Source organism: Arachis ipaensis, chromosome B7 (assembly GCF_059453495.1).
Source record: "Arachis ipaensis isolate K30076 ecotype BB chromosome B7, ASM5945349v1, whole genome shotgun sequence".
Lineage (NCBI taxonomy): Eukaryota > Viridiplantae > Streptophyta > Magnoliopsida > Fabales > Fabaceae > Arachis > Arachis ipaensis.
Window position 1 is genome coordinate 110,760,371 of NC_142442.1, and position 18,120 is coordinate 110,778,490.

The window sequence follows — 18,120 nt, forward strand, 5'->3', positions numbered from 1 at the left end:
TTTCAAAATTTCTTTTTAATTTATTAATTAATTTAAATTTTAAATCTTAATTTTCGAAAAATACTAACATTTTTCAAAAACCATTTTCAAAAATCACTAACTCCTTTTCAAAATTAATTTTCGAAAATCCCCTCCTTCTCTCTCATTCTATTCTATTTATTCATTCATATCCTAACATCTCATTTCACATCTCTTCCATTCGTACAGTTGCATTTCTTCCTTTACATCACATTCTTTGTCTCCCCCTTCTCTTCCACTCACAAAGGGATCCCTATACTGTGGTATAGAGGATCTCTATTATTATTATCATTTTTCTGGCCATTCTTCCTTGTCATATGAGCAGGAGCAAGGATAAGAACACTCTTGTGGAAGCAGATCCAGAACCTGAAAGGACTCTGAAGAGAAAATTAAGAGAAGCTAAAATACAACAATCCAGAGATAACCTTTCAGAAATTTTTGAACAGGCAGAGGAGATGGCAGCCGAAAATAATAATAATGCAAGGAGGATGCTTGGTGACTTTACTGCACCTAATTCCAATTTACATGGAAGAAGCATCTCCATTCCTGCCATTGGAGCAAACAACTTTGAGCTGAAACCTCAATTAGTTTCTCTGATGCAGCAGAACTGCAAGTTTCATGGACTTCCATCTGAAGATCCTTTTCAGTTCTTAACTGAATTCTTGCAGATATGTGATACTGTTAAGACTAAATGGAGTAGATTCTGAAGTCTACAGGCTCATGCTTTTCCCTTTTGCTGTAAGAGACAGAGCTAGATTATGGTTGGATTCTCAACCTAAAGACAGCCTGAACTCTTGGGATAAGCTGGTCACGGCTTTCTTAGCCAAGTACTTTCCTCCTCAAAAGCTGAGCAAGCTTAGAGCTGATGTTCAAACCTTCAGACAGAAAGAAGGTGAATCTCTCTATGAAGCTTGGGAAAGATACAAACAGTTGACCAAAAAGTGTCCTTCTGACATGCTTTCAGAATGGACCATCCTGGATATATTCTATGATGGTTTATCTGAGCTATCAAAGATGTCACTGGACACTTCTGCAGGTGGATCCATTCACCTAAAGAAAACGCCTGCAGAAGCTCAAGAACTCATTGACATGGTTGCTAATAACCAGTTCATGTACACTTCTGAAAGGAATCCTGTAATCAATGGGACGCCTATGAAGAAGGGAGTTCTTGAGGTTGATACTCTGAATGCCATATTGGCTCAGAACAAAATATTGACTCAGCAAGTCAATATGATCTCTCAGAGTCTGCATGGAATGCAAGATGCATCCAACAGTACTCAAGAGGCATCTTCTGAAGAGGAAGCCTATGATCCTGAGAAACCTGCAATAGCAGAGGTAAATTATTTAGGTGAACCTTATGGAAACACCTATAACTCAACATGGAGAAATCATCCAAATTTCTCATGGAAGGATCAGAAGCCTCAACAAGGCTTTAACAATGGTGGAAGAAACAGGTTTAGCAATAGCAAACCTTTTCCATCATCAACTCAGCAACAGACAGAGAACTCTGAACAAAATGCTTCTAATTTAGCAAATCTAGTCTCTGATCTATCTAAGGCCACTGTAAGTTTCATGAATGAAACAAGGTCTTCCATTAGAAATCTAGAAGCACAAGTGAGCCAGCTGAGTAAAAGGATCACTGAAATCCCTCCTAGTACTGTCCCAAGCAATACAGAAGAGAACCCAAAAGGAGAGTGCAAGGCCATTGACATAAGCGCCATGGCCGAACCTGTAAGGAAAGGAGAGGACGTGAATCCCAAGGAGGAAGACCTCCTGGGACGTCCAGTGATCAATAAGGAGCTTCCCTCTGGGGAATCAAAGGACTCTGAGGCTCATCTAGAGACCATAGAGCTTCCATTGAACCTCCTTATGCCCTTCATGAGCTCTGATGAGTATTCCTCTTCTGAAGAGAATGAGGATGTCACTGAAGAGCAAACTGCCAAGTTTCTTGGTGCAATCATGAAGCTGAATGCCAAATTGTTTGGCATTGATGCTTGGGAAGTTGAACCTCCCTTGTTCATCAATGAACTAAGTGATCTGGATCAACTGACATTGCCTCAGAAGAGACAGGATACTGGAAAGTTCATAATACCCTGTACCATAGGCACCATGATCTTTAAGGCTCTGTGTGACCTTGGTTCAGGAATAAACCTCATGCCCCTCTCTATAATAGAGAAACTGGGAATCTATGGGGTGCAAGCTGCTAAAATCTCACTAGAGATGGCAGACAGCTCAAGAAAACAGGCTTATGGACAAGTAGAAGATGTATTAGTAAAGGTTGAGGGCCTTTACATACCTACTGATTTCATAGTCCTGGATACTGGAAAGGAAGAGGATGAATCCATCATCCTAGGAAGACCTTTCCTGGCCACAGCAAGAGCTGTGATTGATGTTGACAGAGGTGAAATAGTCCTTCAATGGAATGAGAACTCCCTTGTATTCAAAACTCAAGGATCTCCCTCTGCAACCATGAGGAGGAAGCAGGAAAAGCTTCTCTCCAAGCAGAGTCAACCAGAGCCCCCACAGTCAAACTCTAAGTTTGGTGTTGGGAGGCCACAATCAAACTCTAAGTTTGGTGTTGAACTCCCATATCCAAACTCTAAGTTTGGTGTTGGAAAGTCTCAACAAAGCTCTGCACATCTGTGAGGCTCCATGAGAGCCCACTGTCAAGCTATTGACATTAAAGAAGCGCTTGTTGGGAGGCAACCCAATGTTTATCTAATTCTTATTTTTCATGTTTTCTTAGGTTCATGATCATGTGGAGTCACAAAATAAATAGAAAAATTGAAAACGGAATCAAAAACAGCAGAAGAAAAATCACACCCTGGAGGAGCATCTGTCTGGCGTTCAGCGCCAGAACAGAGCATGGTTCTGGCGCTGAACGCCCAAAATGGGCAGCTTCTGGGCGCTGAACGCCAGAACAGGCATGGTTCTGGCGTTCAACGCCAGAAATGGCACACAGATGGGCGTTGAACGCCCAAAATGGCCACCAACCTGGCGCTGAACGCCCAGAGTTGGATACAAAGGCATTTTTACATGCCTAAGGGGTGCAGGGATGTAATTCCTTGAACACCTCAGGATCTGTGGACCCCACAGGATCCACTCAGGATCTGTGGACCCACAGGATCCCCACCTACCTCCACTCACTTCTTCTCACCACTCTCTTTCACATAACCCCATAAACACTCTTCCCTAAAAACCCCTCACCAATCACCTCAATCTCTCTTCCCCACCAAACCTTCACCACTCACATCCACCCACTCTTCCCCATAAACCTACCTCATAAACTCCACCTACCTTCAGAATTCAAAACCAATTTCCCACCCAAACCCACCCATATGGCCGAACCAATACCCCACCTCCCTTCCCTATATAAAGACCTCCATTCTTCACCAAATTCACACAACACACCCCTCTACACTCTCCTTAGCCGAAACCACATCTCCCTCTCCCTCTCCATATTTCTTCTTCTTCTTCTTCTATTCTTTTGTTTATTGCTCGAGGGCGAGCAATATTCTAAGTTTGGTGTGGTAAAAGCATAGCTTTTTTGTTTTTCCATTACCATTGATGGCATCTAAGACCGGAGAATCCTCTAGAAGAGGGAAAGGGAAGACAAAAGCTTCCACATCCGAGTCATGGGAGATGGAAAGGTTCATCTCCAAAGCCCATCAAGACCACTTCTATGATGTTGTGGCCAAGAAAAAGGTGATCCCTGAGGTCCCTTTTAAACTCAAAAGAAATGAGTATCCGGAGATCCGACATGAAATTCAAAGAAGAGGTTGGGAAGTTCTAACAAATCCCATCCAACAAGTCGGCATCCTAATGGTTCAAGAGTTCTATGCCAATGCATGGATCACCAAAAACCATGATCAAAGTAAGAACCCGGATCCAAAGAACTATGTTACAATGGTTCGGGGGAAATACTTAGATTTTAGTCCGGAGAATGTGAGGTTGGCGTTCAACTTGCCATACATGGAAGAGAACGCACGCCCCTACACAAGGAAAGTCAACTTTGATCAAAGGTTGGACCAAGTCCTTATGGACATATGTGTAGAAGGAGCTCAATGGAAGATTGACTCCAAAGGCAAGCCGGTTCAACTAAGAAGATTGGACCTCAAGCCTATTGCTAGAGGATGGTTGGAGTTTATTCAATGCTCAATCATTCCCACTAGCAACCGGTCTGAAGTTACTATAGACCGGGCCATCATGATCCATAGCATCATGATTGGAGAAGAGGTGGAAGTTCATGAGATTATACCTCAAGAACTCTACAAGGTGGCTGACAAGTCTTCCACTATGGCAAGGTTAGCCTTTCCTCACCTCATTTGCCACCTATGCAATTCAGCTGGGATTGACATAGAGGGAGATATCCTCATTAAAGAGGAAAAGCCCATCACTAAGAAAAAGATGGAGCAAGCAAGAGAGCCCAGTCATGGAGCTCAAGAGGCGCAAGAAGCTCATCACCATGAGATTCCGGAAATGCCTCAAACGCACTTTCCTCCACAAAACTATTGAGAGCACATCAACACCTCCCTAGAAGAATTGAGTTCCAATATGGGACAACTAAGGGTGGAACATCAAGAGCACTCCATCATGCTTCATGAAATAAGAGAAGATCAAAAAGCAATGAGGGAGGAGCAACAAAGACAAGGAAGAGACATAGAAGAGCTCAAGGACATCATTGGTTCCTCAAGAAGGAAACGCCACCATCACTAAGGTGGATTCATTCCTTGTTTTTGCTTTCTCTGTTTTTCGTTTTCTATGTTATGTGCTTATCTATGTTTGTGTCTTCATTACATGATCATTAGTAGTTAGTAACTTTGCCTTAAAGTTATGAATGTCCTATGAATCCATCACCTCTCTTAAATGAAAATTGTTTTAAATCAAAAGAACAAGAAGTACATGAGTTTCGAATTTATCCTTGAACTTAGCTTAATTATATTGATGTGGTGACAATGCTTCTTGTTTTCTGAATGTATGCTTGAACAGTGCATATGTCTTGTGAAGTTGTTGTTTAAGAATGTTAAATATGTTGGCTCTTGAAAGAATGATGACTAGGAGACATGTTATTTGATAATCTGAAAAGTCATAAAAATGATTCTTGAAGCAAGAAAAAGCAGCAAAGAACAAAGCTTGCAGAAAAAAAAAAGAAAAAAAAAGAAAAAAATAGGCGAAAAAAAAAAAGAAAAAGAAAAAGCAAGCAGAAAAAGCCAATAACCCTTAAAACCAAAAGGCAAGGGCAAATAAAAAGAATCCCAAGGCTTTGAGCATCAGTGGATAGGAGGGCCTAAAGGAATAAAATCCTGGTCTAAGCGGCTAAACCAAGCTGTCCCTAACCATGTGCTTGTGGCATGTAGGTGTCAAGTGAAAACTTGAGACTGAGCGGTTAAAGTCAAGGTCCAAAGCAAAAACAAAGAGTGTGCTTAAGAACCCTGGACACCTCTAATTGGGGACTCTAGCAAAGCTGAGTCACAATCTGAAAAGGTTCACCCAATTATGTGTCTGTGGCATTTATGTATCCGGTGGTAATACTGGAAAACAAAGTGCTTAGGGCCACGGCCAAGACTCATAAAGAAGCTGTGTTCAAGAATCATCATACTGAACTAGGAGAATCAATAACACTATCTGAAATCTGAGTTCCTATAGATGCCAATCATTCTGAACCTCAATGGATGAAGTGAGATGCCAAAACTATTCAAGAGGCAAAAAGCTATAAGTCCCGCTCATATGATTGAAGCTCTGTTTCATTGATAGTTTGGAATTTATAGTATATTCTCTTCTTTTTATCCTATGTGATTTTCGGTTGCTTGGGGACAAGCAACAATTTAAGTTTGGTGTTGTGATGAGCGGATAATTTATACGCTTTTTGGCATTGTTTTTAGTATGTTTTTAGCAGGATCTAGTTACTTTTAGGGATGTTTTCATTAGTTTTTATGTTAAATTCACATTTCTGGACTTTACTATGAGTTTGTGTATTTTTCTGTGATTTCAGGTATTTTCTGGCTGAAATTGAGGGACTTGAGCATAAATCAGATTCAGAGGTTGAAAAAGGACTGCTGATGCTGTTGGATTCTGACCTCTCTGCACTCAAAGTGGATTTTCTGGAGCTACAGAACTCTAAATGGCGCGCTTCCAATTGCGTTGGAAAGTAGACATCCAGGGCTTTCCAGCAATATATAATAGTCCATACTTTGGCCAAGAATTGACGACGTAAACTGGCGTTCAACGCCAGCATTCTGCCCAAATCTGGCGTCCAGCATCAGAAAAGGATCCAAAACCAGAGTTGAACGCCCAAACTGGCACAGAAACTGGCGTTCAACTCCACAAATGGCCTCTACACGTGCAACACTTAAGCTCAGCCCAAACACACACCAAGTGGGCTCCGGAAGTGGATTTATGCATCAATTACTTACTCATGTAAACCCTAGTGACTAGTTTATTATAAATAGGACCTTTTACTAGTGTATGAGACGTCTTTTTGACAATCTTTGGACGCCTGGTTCTTAGATCAGAGGGGCTGGCCATCTCGGCCATGCCTGGACCTTCACTTATGTATTTTTAACGGTAGAGTTTCTACACTCCATAGATTAAGGTGTGGAGCTCTGCTGTTCCTCAAAGATTAATGCAAAGTAATACTGTTTTCTATTCAATTCTTCTTATTTCGCTTCTAAGATATCCATTCGCACCCAAGAACGTGATGAAGGTGATGATTATGTGTGACGCTCATCATCCTTCTCCCCTATGAACGCGTGCTTGACAAACACTTCTGTTCTACATGAATTAAGCTAGAATGAATATCTCTTAGATCTCCTAACCAGAATCTTCGTGGCGTAAGCTAGAATGATGGCGGCATTCAAGAGAATCCGGAAGGTCTAAACCTTGTCTGTGGTATTCTGAGTAGGATTCAATGATTGAATGACTGTGACGAGCTTCAAACTCGCGAGTGCTGGGCGTTAGTGACAGACGCAAAAGGAGGGTGAATCCTATTCCAGCATGATCGAGAACCGACAGATGAATAGCCGTGCCGTAACAGGGTGCGTGAGCATATTATTCACTGAGAGGAGGGGATGTAGCCACTGACAAGGGTGATGCCCTTGCATAAAGCCAGCCATGGAAAGGAGTAAGACGGATTGGATGAAAATAGCAGGAAAGCAGAGGTTCAGAGGAACGAAAGCATCTCCATTCGCTTATCTGAAATTTCTACCAATGATTTACATAAGTATTTCTATCCCTATTTTATTAATTAATATTCGAAAACACCATTATCACCTTATATCTGCCTAACTGAGATTTACAAGGTGACCATAGCTTGCTTCATACCAACAATCTCCGTGGGATTCGACCCTTACTCACGTAAGGTATTACTTGGACGACCCAGTGCACTTGCTGGTTAGTTGTATCGAAGTTGTGACAATTATGAATTAAGATCAGAGCACCAAGCTCTGGAGCCATTACCAGGGATTGTTCGAGCCTGGACATCACAATTTCGTGCACCACTAATTCAGCTGGTTCTTCGTCGTCGTTGTCGCCACCACCATCAATTGCGCCTTCAGTGGCACAAAAGGAGAGTAAGACGTCTTCTTGCCACAATGGTTTGTGTAAAGAAAATTTGGGTGCGGTTGCCGGTGTTGTTACTGCTGGTGCTTTTGTTCTTGCTTTATTTGCTGGTGTTTTGATTTGGGTTTATTCTAAGAAATTCAAGCGTGTTAAGAAATTGGATACACTTGGTTCTGAGATTATTAAGATTCCTAATCAGTTTAGTTATAAGGAGTTGAAGGCTGCTACTAAGTGTTTCAATGCTATAGGATCATTGGTCATGGTGCTTTTGGTACTGTGTATAAAGGTGTTTCAATGCTAATAGGATCATTGGTCATGGTGCGTTTCTGGTTCTACACAAGGAAGCACCGAGATTCACAGTGTTGAATGGTGGAGCTTTAGCTCTTTTTTTCCGTCGTTGTTGGCGGTGGAGATAATGGAAGGGGGACGGCAAAGGAAGAAGAGGAAGATAACCTAAAAGAGGAGGCAGCTTTTAACAATTAAGTAAAATATATTCGTTTAAAAAAATTAAAAGAAGTTATCCTATTTTATGTGTAATTGTGAAGAAGACCCCACAAAAATATACATTTTGATTTTGATACATTTTAGTTGATTAGTGCGCCAAACAGCTTTTTGGCATTTTGGTGCGCAAACTCCTTCCGTGTACTGAATCCGTGCCCCTAAAAGAAAGCCTCTCCAAATAGCAAACAACTCTCCTTACAGAATACTATGACTCTCAATTGTTCCCAAACAGTCTCGTTGCCACATTCCCTTCCAATCTCTACTAACACAAGCAAAACCAACCCGAGCACCATTGCTAGGATAGCTAGCATTACAATTAATCTTAAAGGCACCTACTGAGGGAGGAATCCAAGAACCACTAATGGTGGAGGAGATAGAACTCATTGCAACTCAAAAATATTCCGGAGCTCCTTTTCTAAAGACAAAGCCATACTAGTCACCTTGTCTGTGGTCTAAGGCTCGTGGGGATGAAATATCTCGTTATTCCTTGAACGCCAAATCCACCAGAGACCAGAAAATAATCTAAAGGAGCGCTGTTTGCTATTATGTAAGAACCAACTCATCAAATCCACTGGTTGACTGGAGATCTTTAAAGCTTGCCAAGCTAGCTGGACTTTTGGACAATCCCGAATGCAATGTAAAACCGATGTGAGAAACATCGTGGACAGCTATCCATGTGCGAAATGGCTCTCCTAAAATGAAATGCAACAGTAGGAAGAGCCTCCCGAAGACATAGCTAGGCCAAGAATTTGTGCTTTTCTGGAACATGTTGACGCCAAAGTCAATGCCAATTTTCCCTATCCTCCCAACTAAACATCTTCTTACTAAGCCACAAATAATCACTGAGCATCATAAACCTTTGAAGCCGCACCAGTCCAACACCAACCGACCACTAAACTAGCTTAAACATCCGGGTTGTAAGAGTTAATATTGCTTTGCAGATACTAATTCAGAGGAGAATAGATAGTCTCAAGGTTTCACTGTCCAGATGACCAAATGTCCAAGATCCGAAGATCCGAATAAAAAATGTGAACATAATCCATCTCATGACACAGTCGCCCCTCTCTTCTTCATTTAGAAAACCAAAGATTTTGTTCCAAATCCCCAATACACTAAATAAAACTTTCCTTCAGCATATCCCAAACTCGACATATACTCTTCCAAACATAAGATCCCCTGCCTCGAGACCGACTGAAGCAAAGTTGCTTGTAAAATTTAAGGACCAATTTGAGTCTTTTGTAATGATGACATGTCATTGATCTATAGATAAATAATGTTAAGAAACGTAACACCAAAGCAACATGTGGGACTAAATATGCATAGTAGTTCCCGAGATTCACGGCTTTCACTATTTTAGTTTCTCAAATCTAAAATTTACTATACTAGTCTTTGAGATCTAACTCTGGACTCTATATTGGTCTGCAGGCCCTTTCCAACGCAGAGTCAGCAAATAAAGTGTTGAGCTAGCTCTGATTTGCCATGCTAGACACGTGGCTAAACAATATTGTTTCGTTTTTACGCTTAAATAAAGCAAAAATAAAGTCATTTTGGAGAATGAAGGCAGATAAAATAGTTTGCACATTATATAAAATCTTCTTCGTCTTTTCGTTTTTGCCTTGTTTAAGCGCCAAAACGAAATAATACTGTTTAGTCTTGTGTGTATTGTGGCAAGTCAGAACATGAGCAGCATTCTATTTGCTGATTCAGTGCTAAAAAGGGTCTACGGACCAATATGGTGTCTGAAACTGAATCTTAGAAACTGGTATAGTAAATTTTGGATTCAAATAATTAAGATAATAAAAGTTATAATTCTCAAGTACCACTTTGAGAATTTAGTCTAACATGTGGACAACTCGTATTTTGTCACGCGTCATCATTCTATTATACATGGTCTATATCAATATATCACATCATCATCATTCTATTATATGTGGTCTATATCAATATACCACATCAGTATATAGTTAATAAAAAATATTCGAAAGACTAATGTGAGTGAGTAAACAATAAATATCTAACTTTAAACACTAAATCGAGTAAATTAAAAATTTCAAATTGCATTTTAATATGCAAGTATAACTTTAATATGCGAGATTATTATATCCAAAATATTAGTTGCAATTTAGTCTAGTGTACTAATAGGAGTGTTTATTGATTGGATCCGATCCGCATATTCGTGGTATTTATTTAGATCCAATCCGAAAATTGTGGATATCGATCCGATTCACAAGGTTATCAGATCGGATCGGATCTGGTCCACAATGTTATCGGATCGGATTGCGGATTTTATGTAGGTATCTGTATATCCGATCCGCATATCCGTAGATCCGTAAAAATAAATAAATAAATAAGTAAATATTATTTTTATGTTTTATTTCAACTAATAATTATCATATATGTTGTATTATTTTATTTTTATTATTTAAAAAAAGTATATTTAAGAGTAATTATATTTAAAAGAGTAAAAATATAGTATTTTATTGATATTTTTAAATAAAAATAAACTTTTTAAAATATTTATATATTTTGCGAATATATCCGAGATTCTATCCGATTTGCACATATCAAATCCAAACTTAAAAATTGCAAATATTAAATTCAATCCGATAATTTTAATACGGATCGAATTGAATTTTTAGTCATATCCTGGCCGATCTACCGTTCACCCTAAGTGTAGGAATAAAATCATAAATAGTACTTACTACTTCTGTAATATGATGTAGGATTAAAGAGTTGTATATGGCAACACCGGCTAATTAGTCTCTGTTGCTGCAACAGAAGAAAGAACCCAAAGAAGGCCCAACCGCTAATTAAAATCCGATGGCCACCAACTCTCCCGCCACAGCTCCGCCTCCACCCAAACCGGGTGACCCTCCTTCTTCTTCCACCGAAACCACACCGCCCCCTCCCAAGCAACCACCACAGCCCTCACCTTCTCCGGCGAAGCCCGAAGCCCCATTGTCTGACTCAAAACCCTCCACAGAAGCCACCCTCGTGCTGGTCCCCAGTCACTCGAGATGGTTCTCCTTACATTCCATTCACCAATGCGAGGTCCGCCACCTCCCCGAGTTCTTTGACTCCCCCTCTTCCTCCTCCAAGAACCCTAGGGTTTACAAGTACTACAGGAACTCCATAGTCAAGTACTTCCGTTACAACCCTTCCCGAAAAATCACCTTCACCGACGTCAGGAAAACCCTCGTCGGTGACGTCGGTTCCATCCGCAGAGTCTTCGATTTCCTCGAAGCATGGGGATTGATCAATTACCTTCCGTCTTCGTCCATGAACAAGCCCTTGAAGTGGGACGACAAAGAGTCCAAATCCGAATCTGGATCCAACACTGCCGAACCCCCACCACCTGTTCGAGAAAACACCAAGAGAATCTGCAGCGGATGCAAAGCCGTTTGCACCATTGCTTGCTTTGCTTGTGATAAGGTAACTTCTTTGCCTCTTTCCTTTGCAATGAAGATGGATTAATGGGAATATAAAGATTGAAACTTTTGAATTTCCTTTGCTTTTTGGTTGGTGTAGTATGATTTGACTCTGTGTGCGAGATGCTATGTTCGTGGGAATTATAGAGTGGGTGTGAGTTCTTCGGATTTTAGGCGAGTTGAGATAAGTGAAGAGACTAAGACGGATTGGAGTGAGAAGGAGACTCTGAATCTTCTGGAAGCCGTTACGCATTATGGTGATGACTGGAAGAGAGTTTCCCAGCATGTTGGTGGCAGGACAGAGAAGGACTGCGTTGCTCATTTCATCAAGCTTCCTTTTGGGGACCAGTTCCTGCGTTATCGAGATGGCGGTGCGACTGACGACACTGCAAATCAGCTGAGGCAGAATGCTGCTGTAGCCGAATGCGATTCAGAAGCTGGTGGTGCAGCCGAGCATAGTAAAAGAATGCGACTCACCCCTCTTGCCGATGCAAGCAACCCTATTATGGCTCAGGTGATTTCTTGGTTGGAGTCGTGCTGCTTTTTCTTTTGTTGATTTCAATTTATATAGAGGAGTATTTGTTAAACTCTTGACGGGGATTGTGACTGCTGGACTGCTGAAGAATGATCTGCCAGTATTGAATTGCCTATGTGCTTCACAAAATAATTTCTGTAGAATCTCTATTTAACTGTTTAAGGTATCTTATTCAAATTTGCAGGCTGCTTTTCTGTCAGCTCTGGCTGGATCAGAGGTTGCATATTCTGCTGCACAAGCTGCAGTGGCAACTCTCTCGGAGGCTTACAAAACAACTAAAAATCATCGATCATTCCCAAGAAACACATCACTACAAGGTGAGAATGATGAATATCTTTGGCTTAAGATTACGAGCTTTTGAATCAATTAAGGTAATGGTCATAATGGAGATTATCTTGAAATGGATGGATCAATCTTCATCATGTACTTATTGGACTAGTTTCTGAAACGTGTTTTTCTAAATTATGTGAATCTATACATTGTGCTGCAATTTTTTCCGTTTGTTTTTCTTCCTCCCCTCTTCTTCTGGAGCTGATATAGTATGTTCATGTGATTCTCAACAGAAAGTGAAGAATTTAAGTTATTAACTCATTTTTCTCAGTATAATTATGGCTTTGTTTCTGATGCAGAAGCTGGTATTGCATCTAATGGTGGTACCTCTTCAGATTCATCACAAGCATCTCGATTTCATGCAAATATACTGCTCGAAAAAGAAGAGTTAGATGTGGAAAAGGCAATTTCTGAGATTATTGAAGTTCAGGTCTGTAATTTGTTAAGTTATTACCATAATGCTCTATGCAGCTAAGCCTTTGCTGAATAATGGATATTCTGTTGTACAGATGAAAAATATCCAAGACAAGCTTCTTCGTTTTGAGAATTCAGACTTGATGATAGAGAAAGAATGCCAGCAGTTGGAGCAAATGAAGAACTTGCTTTTCCTTGATCAGCTTTCTCTTTTATTTCAAAAGCAATCTGCACCAAAATCTGGAGAACGCACAAAGGCAATGGTGTAAAGACAAATTGATGACTATCAAGTTCTTAGGTTTAGCAAGTCTAAATATTAATTCTGCGTCACAGTAGTCAGCATTGTATATGTACGATATTATGATGTAACGGAATCTTGTTGCTAACTATTATTTGTGAACGTTCCTCTAATTTTTAGAGGGACAGAAAAAATTATAGTGGAAGTTTGTATGACACGTGTGGGGTGTGATTTTTTTTATTTTTTATCTTAATTTTTTTACGTGGGGTGATATTACATATTTCAACAAGATAAGTCCATAAGTTGTAAGACTGGACCAAAAACGAAGCTATAACTGTGAACCATACAAAACAAAGAATTTGAATCTACAAATAACTTGTTAATGGATTGAATTGAGAGATTTTTTCTAATACTCTTGACTGCTTAATTTAATATATAACTTAAAACCTTGTATATTGGAATTCAGAACCGGAAATCGCTTATTAGATGCGACTTAAAAAACTTTGGTATGATAATAAAAGTGAAGATAAATCGATGACTGGTGTGCATCAAGATTCGCTACATTAACTGTCGAATTTCTGCTTGAGAGTAAGCATGCTGCTTCATTAACAATATTGGAGGAAATGTTGTGGTAAGTATCATACCAGTGTGGTATATAGGATGCCATTTCTAGCTTAGAAATAATGTCAATGTTACTATATCACGGGGAAAAAAAGGAATAATATTAACATCGAGGGATCTTATAAGAGTATATCTAGGTAGACACATCCGTCCACATGGAACATAAGATAGATAATATCTCCCTCATGAACTCTTTGTTCATATGAACCTAAATGATGCAACAGCCTGCAGAAAGCAAGTGTAAGTTTAGGTGAAATTGAGTTAGTTTGAAAGCACCAAGCTAGACGCTCAAACTGAACTATGTATGTTTTAACCGAAAGAATAGAACAACGGAAGTTGACCTTTTTCACTTTGGAAGCATACTTGTCAGTTTCCTCTTCTACAAACTGCATGCAGAAGTAAGATAGAGTCAGAAATCAGCACATAAAAGTAACAATGTATCTCATTATGTGGCCATCAAAATTCAAACCTGTCCTGTCACCGTGTAGAGTCTGTTATACCAACCATTTGATGCCATTCCAATAGCAGAATATAAGGTTCTGCGACTCTCACCCGGATTTTGCAGCGAATACTCTATGTAATAAAACCCTGAAGCCATTTTTTGAGTTGAGTTAGGCTTCATTGCTGAAGCTTCAATATTCACAACTAGGTAAAGTTATTCTCTCACATTAGCACATATCATATCATAGGACAATGTGAAATGGAGCTAGAAGAAATGTAAATTGATGCTTCATAACACAATCTTGACAAAAACTCATATATATCATAATGAAATAGGTGGAATTAAGAGTAGAAGTAAGCACCCTTGGATGATTTACAATCTATGAGTTTGGCAGCCACACCCGGTGGTCTTTGCCAGCTTCTGTCCAATCCACCAATCTGTTCATTTTCATATTCACAGTGAGAAATTTAGCATTACATGGAACAAAGAAGAAATAAAGAATTAAAGAAAAAAAAAAATCGGAAGTGAAGTGAAAAAAAAAAAAAATCAGACCAGGGTCTCGGCAAATTCTTCCACTTTACCAAACGATTCCATCTTAGTAAAATCCGGACCCACCCCTGTGATGGCAACGCTCACTGAAACATATTGGTACCAACAATTACTCTTAAGAAGAAGTTCAATGATATGATGATGTGGCAGAATGAATACCATTGGAATTGGAAGCCTCTTGCGGGTAGAAAGCGGTAATCGATTTAAACCCATCGGGCTCTCCTGTTCCTACTTGCCAATCTAATAAACACACATAGAATGATTTATTATAAGCACCTGAAAATGAAGAAGTGCTAAACTTGGAATTGAATTGAATTCACCTGGGGGTATAGCTATCTTGAACCTGTTGACATCATCAGTGTAAATACGAACATCCTCCTCAGTAGACACATCTAAGACAAGTTCATATCATTTGCCAAAAACAGTAGCACAAATTAAGAAACAGAACTCATCGTACCATTGAGTGCTGATGCATTTGGAACAAGTGCTGCGGGTGCTAATAATGCAGCTGCGGCTGCCGTGTGAACAAGTAGCTGTCTTCTATGAACACCATGTGATGATCCTTCCTCTCCGGTAGAAGAACTAGAGAGTAGAATAAAGAAATAATATAATGAAGTTAGCACGTTGCTTATGTTATGCGTGAAACATAGACATGAGAAATGGATTCTTACAGTGAAGATGGGTTGTGGTGTTGTTGGTGAAGTGTTGTTATGGGTGCGGCGAAGGGTGTGGTGGAGTGGCATGGCGTAGGTCGCATTTGAAGACAACAGAACCACGAAACGGAAGCCATTCCTTTCAGATCACCTTCTCTCTTTCTCTCCTACTTTTCTTATTTTTATATTTTATTATTTTTATATTTTTTACTGATCTTTCTAACATAAAATGATAAAATGATGGATTTTTAATAAATAAATAAATTATTTAATTTACTAATATATTCTTTCTTAAAATTATTTATAGTTTTTCTCTCATATTACCTTTGTCTTTTACTGTGACAAGATAATAAAATACACATATCTATCTCTTAATTTTCATATATACTTACATTTAAAATATTTTTTGTGGTAACAATGAAATATGTTATATTTTTTTTATAACATATGTGTAACTAGATATGTATATTTTTATTACTTATCTCATTGATAATGACAATAAAATACATGTAATATTTTTTTATAATGTATTTCATGGATACTGATTATAAAAAATTATAGAGTAAATGCCCTTTTCGGTCCCTAACCATTTGTCCGATGGACTTCCCACCCCCTAAGAAATCTAAATACCCAAATCGATCCCTATCTATTTAGATATACGTTCCAGTCCCTGCAACCGGTTCCGAGCAGGTCACTTGCTGATGTGTCAGTGACTTGTCCACGTGGGTTTCTCTCCTTCATATTTGGGACAAATCACCCCCTGTAACTTTGTTGAAACGTTGCGTTTCATTATGAGCAGTTATCTCCTGGGTGTTCATAGCTATTTAGGGTTTTTTCTTTGTTCTTCATTGTCTTTGTTGTGTGTGGAGTGAAGATAAGGACTTTTCTCCTGAAGAATAATATGGCAATGAAAGTCAGAGACTCTTCTTCACGAACCGTGGAGGAAAGCAGTGAAGCTGGGAAGAATTTGTGCTGGAGTCCGACTCTGGGTTCCATTGGGAGTATAAGGGAAAAGACAAACCAAGGCAAGAAAAGATTTGTAGCACCCAGATGTCATTGTGGCACATATGCAATATTGTTTCAATCAAGCACTGCAGAAAATTCGAACAGGCTCTTTTTTTGTTGCTCAATGTTTAAGGTAATCATTTTTCAATTTTAGTTTTGTTTCAAAATTCATTGTCATTACCATGGAGTGTTGTTTGTTGCAGACCACAACTCCACATTGCAAATACTTTGCTTGGCTTGATGAATATGTTGAGTCATATTCACATAAAGCTGATGTCAATCAGAATGGTATGGTTGAAAGTTTAAAGACGATGGAAGAAAGATTGGAGGCACTGGAAGTAATGATGGCGAAGCAGGAAATTGAAAAAACATTTGGAGGCAACACTAAATGCAGAACCTTAACCACTTTTTTAATTGGAATTGCAGCTACACTTATAATTTCATCAATTTGCAGTGGGTTAATTGAGAAAAATGTGAATTTGATTTAGTGTGCAAAGTTATGTAAATAGAAGACAACTACTTAATGTATTATGGTTGAAATTCATAGCTTCTATGAAGACAACAACTCATGTTATGATTATTTACTCTAATTTAGTGATACTTAATTTATTTTATTTCATGTAGTTATTAGAATTTAAAATAGTATATTGAGATATTATCATATTGTATTATTATGAGTTTGTGAAACACATGTCTATGAAGATAACAATGTAAATATTCAAATATATGACACATTTGGAATTACACTCCAATTCCTGAGAGTTTCATAGAAGTTGAAACCAATATATAAAGCGATTCAGTGATTCACAAACCAAAGCATGAGTGTTTTACAAAAGGTTCACTCCAAAATATGAGTATCTCTAAATCAATACTGAGTATTATGTAGACTTCAAATCAGAACCTAATCATAACATCAACACTATAACCAAAATAACTAAGATAGAGTCTCCCCTAAACCAAAGTTCTACATTCCCTAAACAACATAATATCCACATAGCAAGTTCTTTCACTGGTTTTTTGGTGGAGGCTTCATTCCTGGAGTTAGAATGAACTTGAATAGCCTTGATGAGGTCCCAGTGCTAGCTACTGCCAGAGTTTCAGTGGAGATTGCATGAGAGATTTTCTGTAAGCTTTGTCCTTCTGGTTGGGCCTGTACATTGTGAGGAGGTTCGTTGGACTGCACTGGAGGACCTGGGGCCCTTCTGACCATTTGTTTGGGCCTAAACTTTGGAGCTAGCTGCAGAATAGGGCTGAGCCTTTGGAGCCTGAGTTGTGGCCTGATTCATTGGAGTAGTTTGATCAGTTTCTGGAACCTGGTAAAACAATAGTGAATCACATTTGGGCTCCAAAACTACATCTTTTGTGTTAAAAAAAAAAGTTAAGAAATATGGTGTCTCTATTTACCTCTGCAGTTGGGGCAGTTTGTGAAATGTTTATCTCATCTGGCTCTACATGCGGCCTCTTTGGCATTTTTTCTTGTTTTTCCTAGCCATATCCTGTATGACAGAAACATGTTTTGCAGCCACATATGTATACAAATATTAACTCATTGTGAATACTCAATGACACAACCCAAAATGTATACGACTTACAAAATACTTGTCTAAAAAAAACTTACAAGAGGGTCCAGGTTAATAGGTTCAGGTTCTTCAACAGGTATGTTATTTACACCACCATCAATACCAGCCACATTCCCTATAGGGGGAGGGGCAGGAGCTACATTTTCAGTCATCACAACCAAAGCTTTGCTAGCCGCTTTTGCCTTCTTCCTTTTTGGTTGCCAGTCGGGTTTAGCTGGTGCTCCCTTGCATGTTTTATAATAATGCCCC

At 39.2% G+C, this 18,120-nt stretch overlaps 2 protein-coding genes and 1 non-coding gene across 4 annotated transcripts; 1 reads left to right on the forward strand and 2 right to left on the reverse strand.

The window, feature by feature from the left end:
• Positions 1–870: 870 nt before the first annotated feature.
• On the reverse strand, positions 871–978 carry LOC148553728 (small nucleolar RNA R71). The gene has a single exon (XR_015893824.1). It is a non-coding gene; the product is annotated as a small nucleolar RNA R71 (small nucleolar RNA).
• A 9,823-nt stretch (positions 979–10,801) lies between these two features.
• SWI3B (switch subunit 3) lies at positions 10,802–13,259 on the forward strand. The gene is given in 6 exon segments (XM_016311582.3): positions 10,802–11,508; positions 11,605–12,018; positions 12,224–12,356; positions 12,669–12,799; positions 12,879–13,031; positions 13,034–13,259. Coding segments are annotated over 6 exon segments (1,473 nt in total). The 5' UTR covers positions 10,802–10,896; the 3' UTR covers positions 13,064–13,259.
• A 325-nt stretch (positions 13,260–13,584) lies between these two features.
• LOC107609691 (Photosystem II reaction center PsbP family protein) lies at positions 13,585–15,481 on the reverse strand. Of its 2 annotated transcripts, XM_016311708.3 has the most exons (9): positions 15,305–15,481; positions 15,091–15,215; positions 14,954–15,025; positions 14,793–14,873; positions 14,637–14,719; positions 14,446–14,521; positions 14,112–14,230; positions 13,984–14,028; positions 13,585–13,867 (listed from the first exon to the last, which is right to left on the reverse strand). In XM_016311708.3, the coding sequence occupies exons 1-9, from the start codon at positions 15,421–15,423 to the stop codon at positions 13,841–13,843; spliced, it is 747 nt and encodes a 248-aa protein (XP_016167194.1). In that variant the 5' UTR covers positions 15,424–15,481; the 3' UTR covers positions 13,585–13,840. The 2 variants fall into 2 exon arrangements, with proteins under 2 accessions (XP_016167194.1, XP_016167195.1); XM_016311709.3 differs by lacking the exon at positions 14,954–15,025 and having other exon boundaries at positions 15,305–15,476.
• Between the last annotated feature and the right edge of the window lie 2,639 nt (positions 15,482–18,120).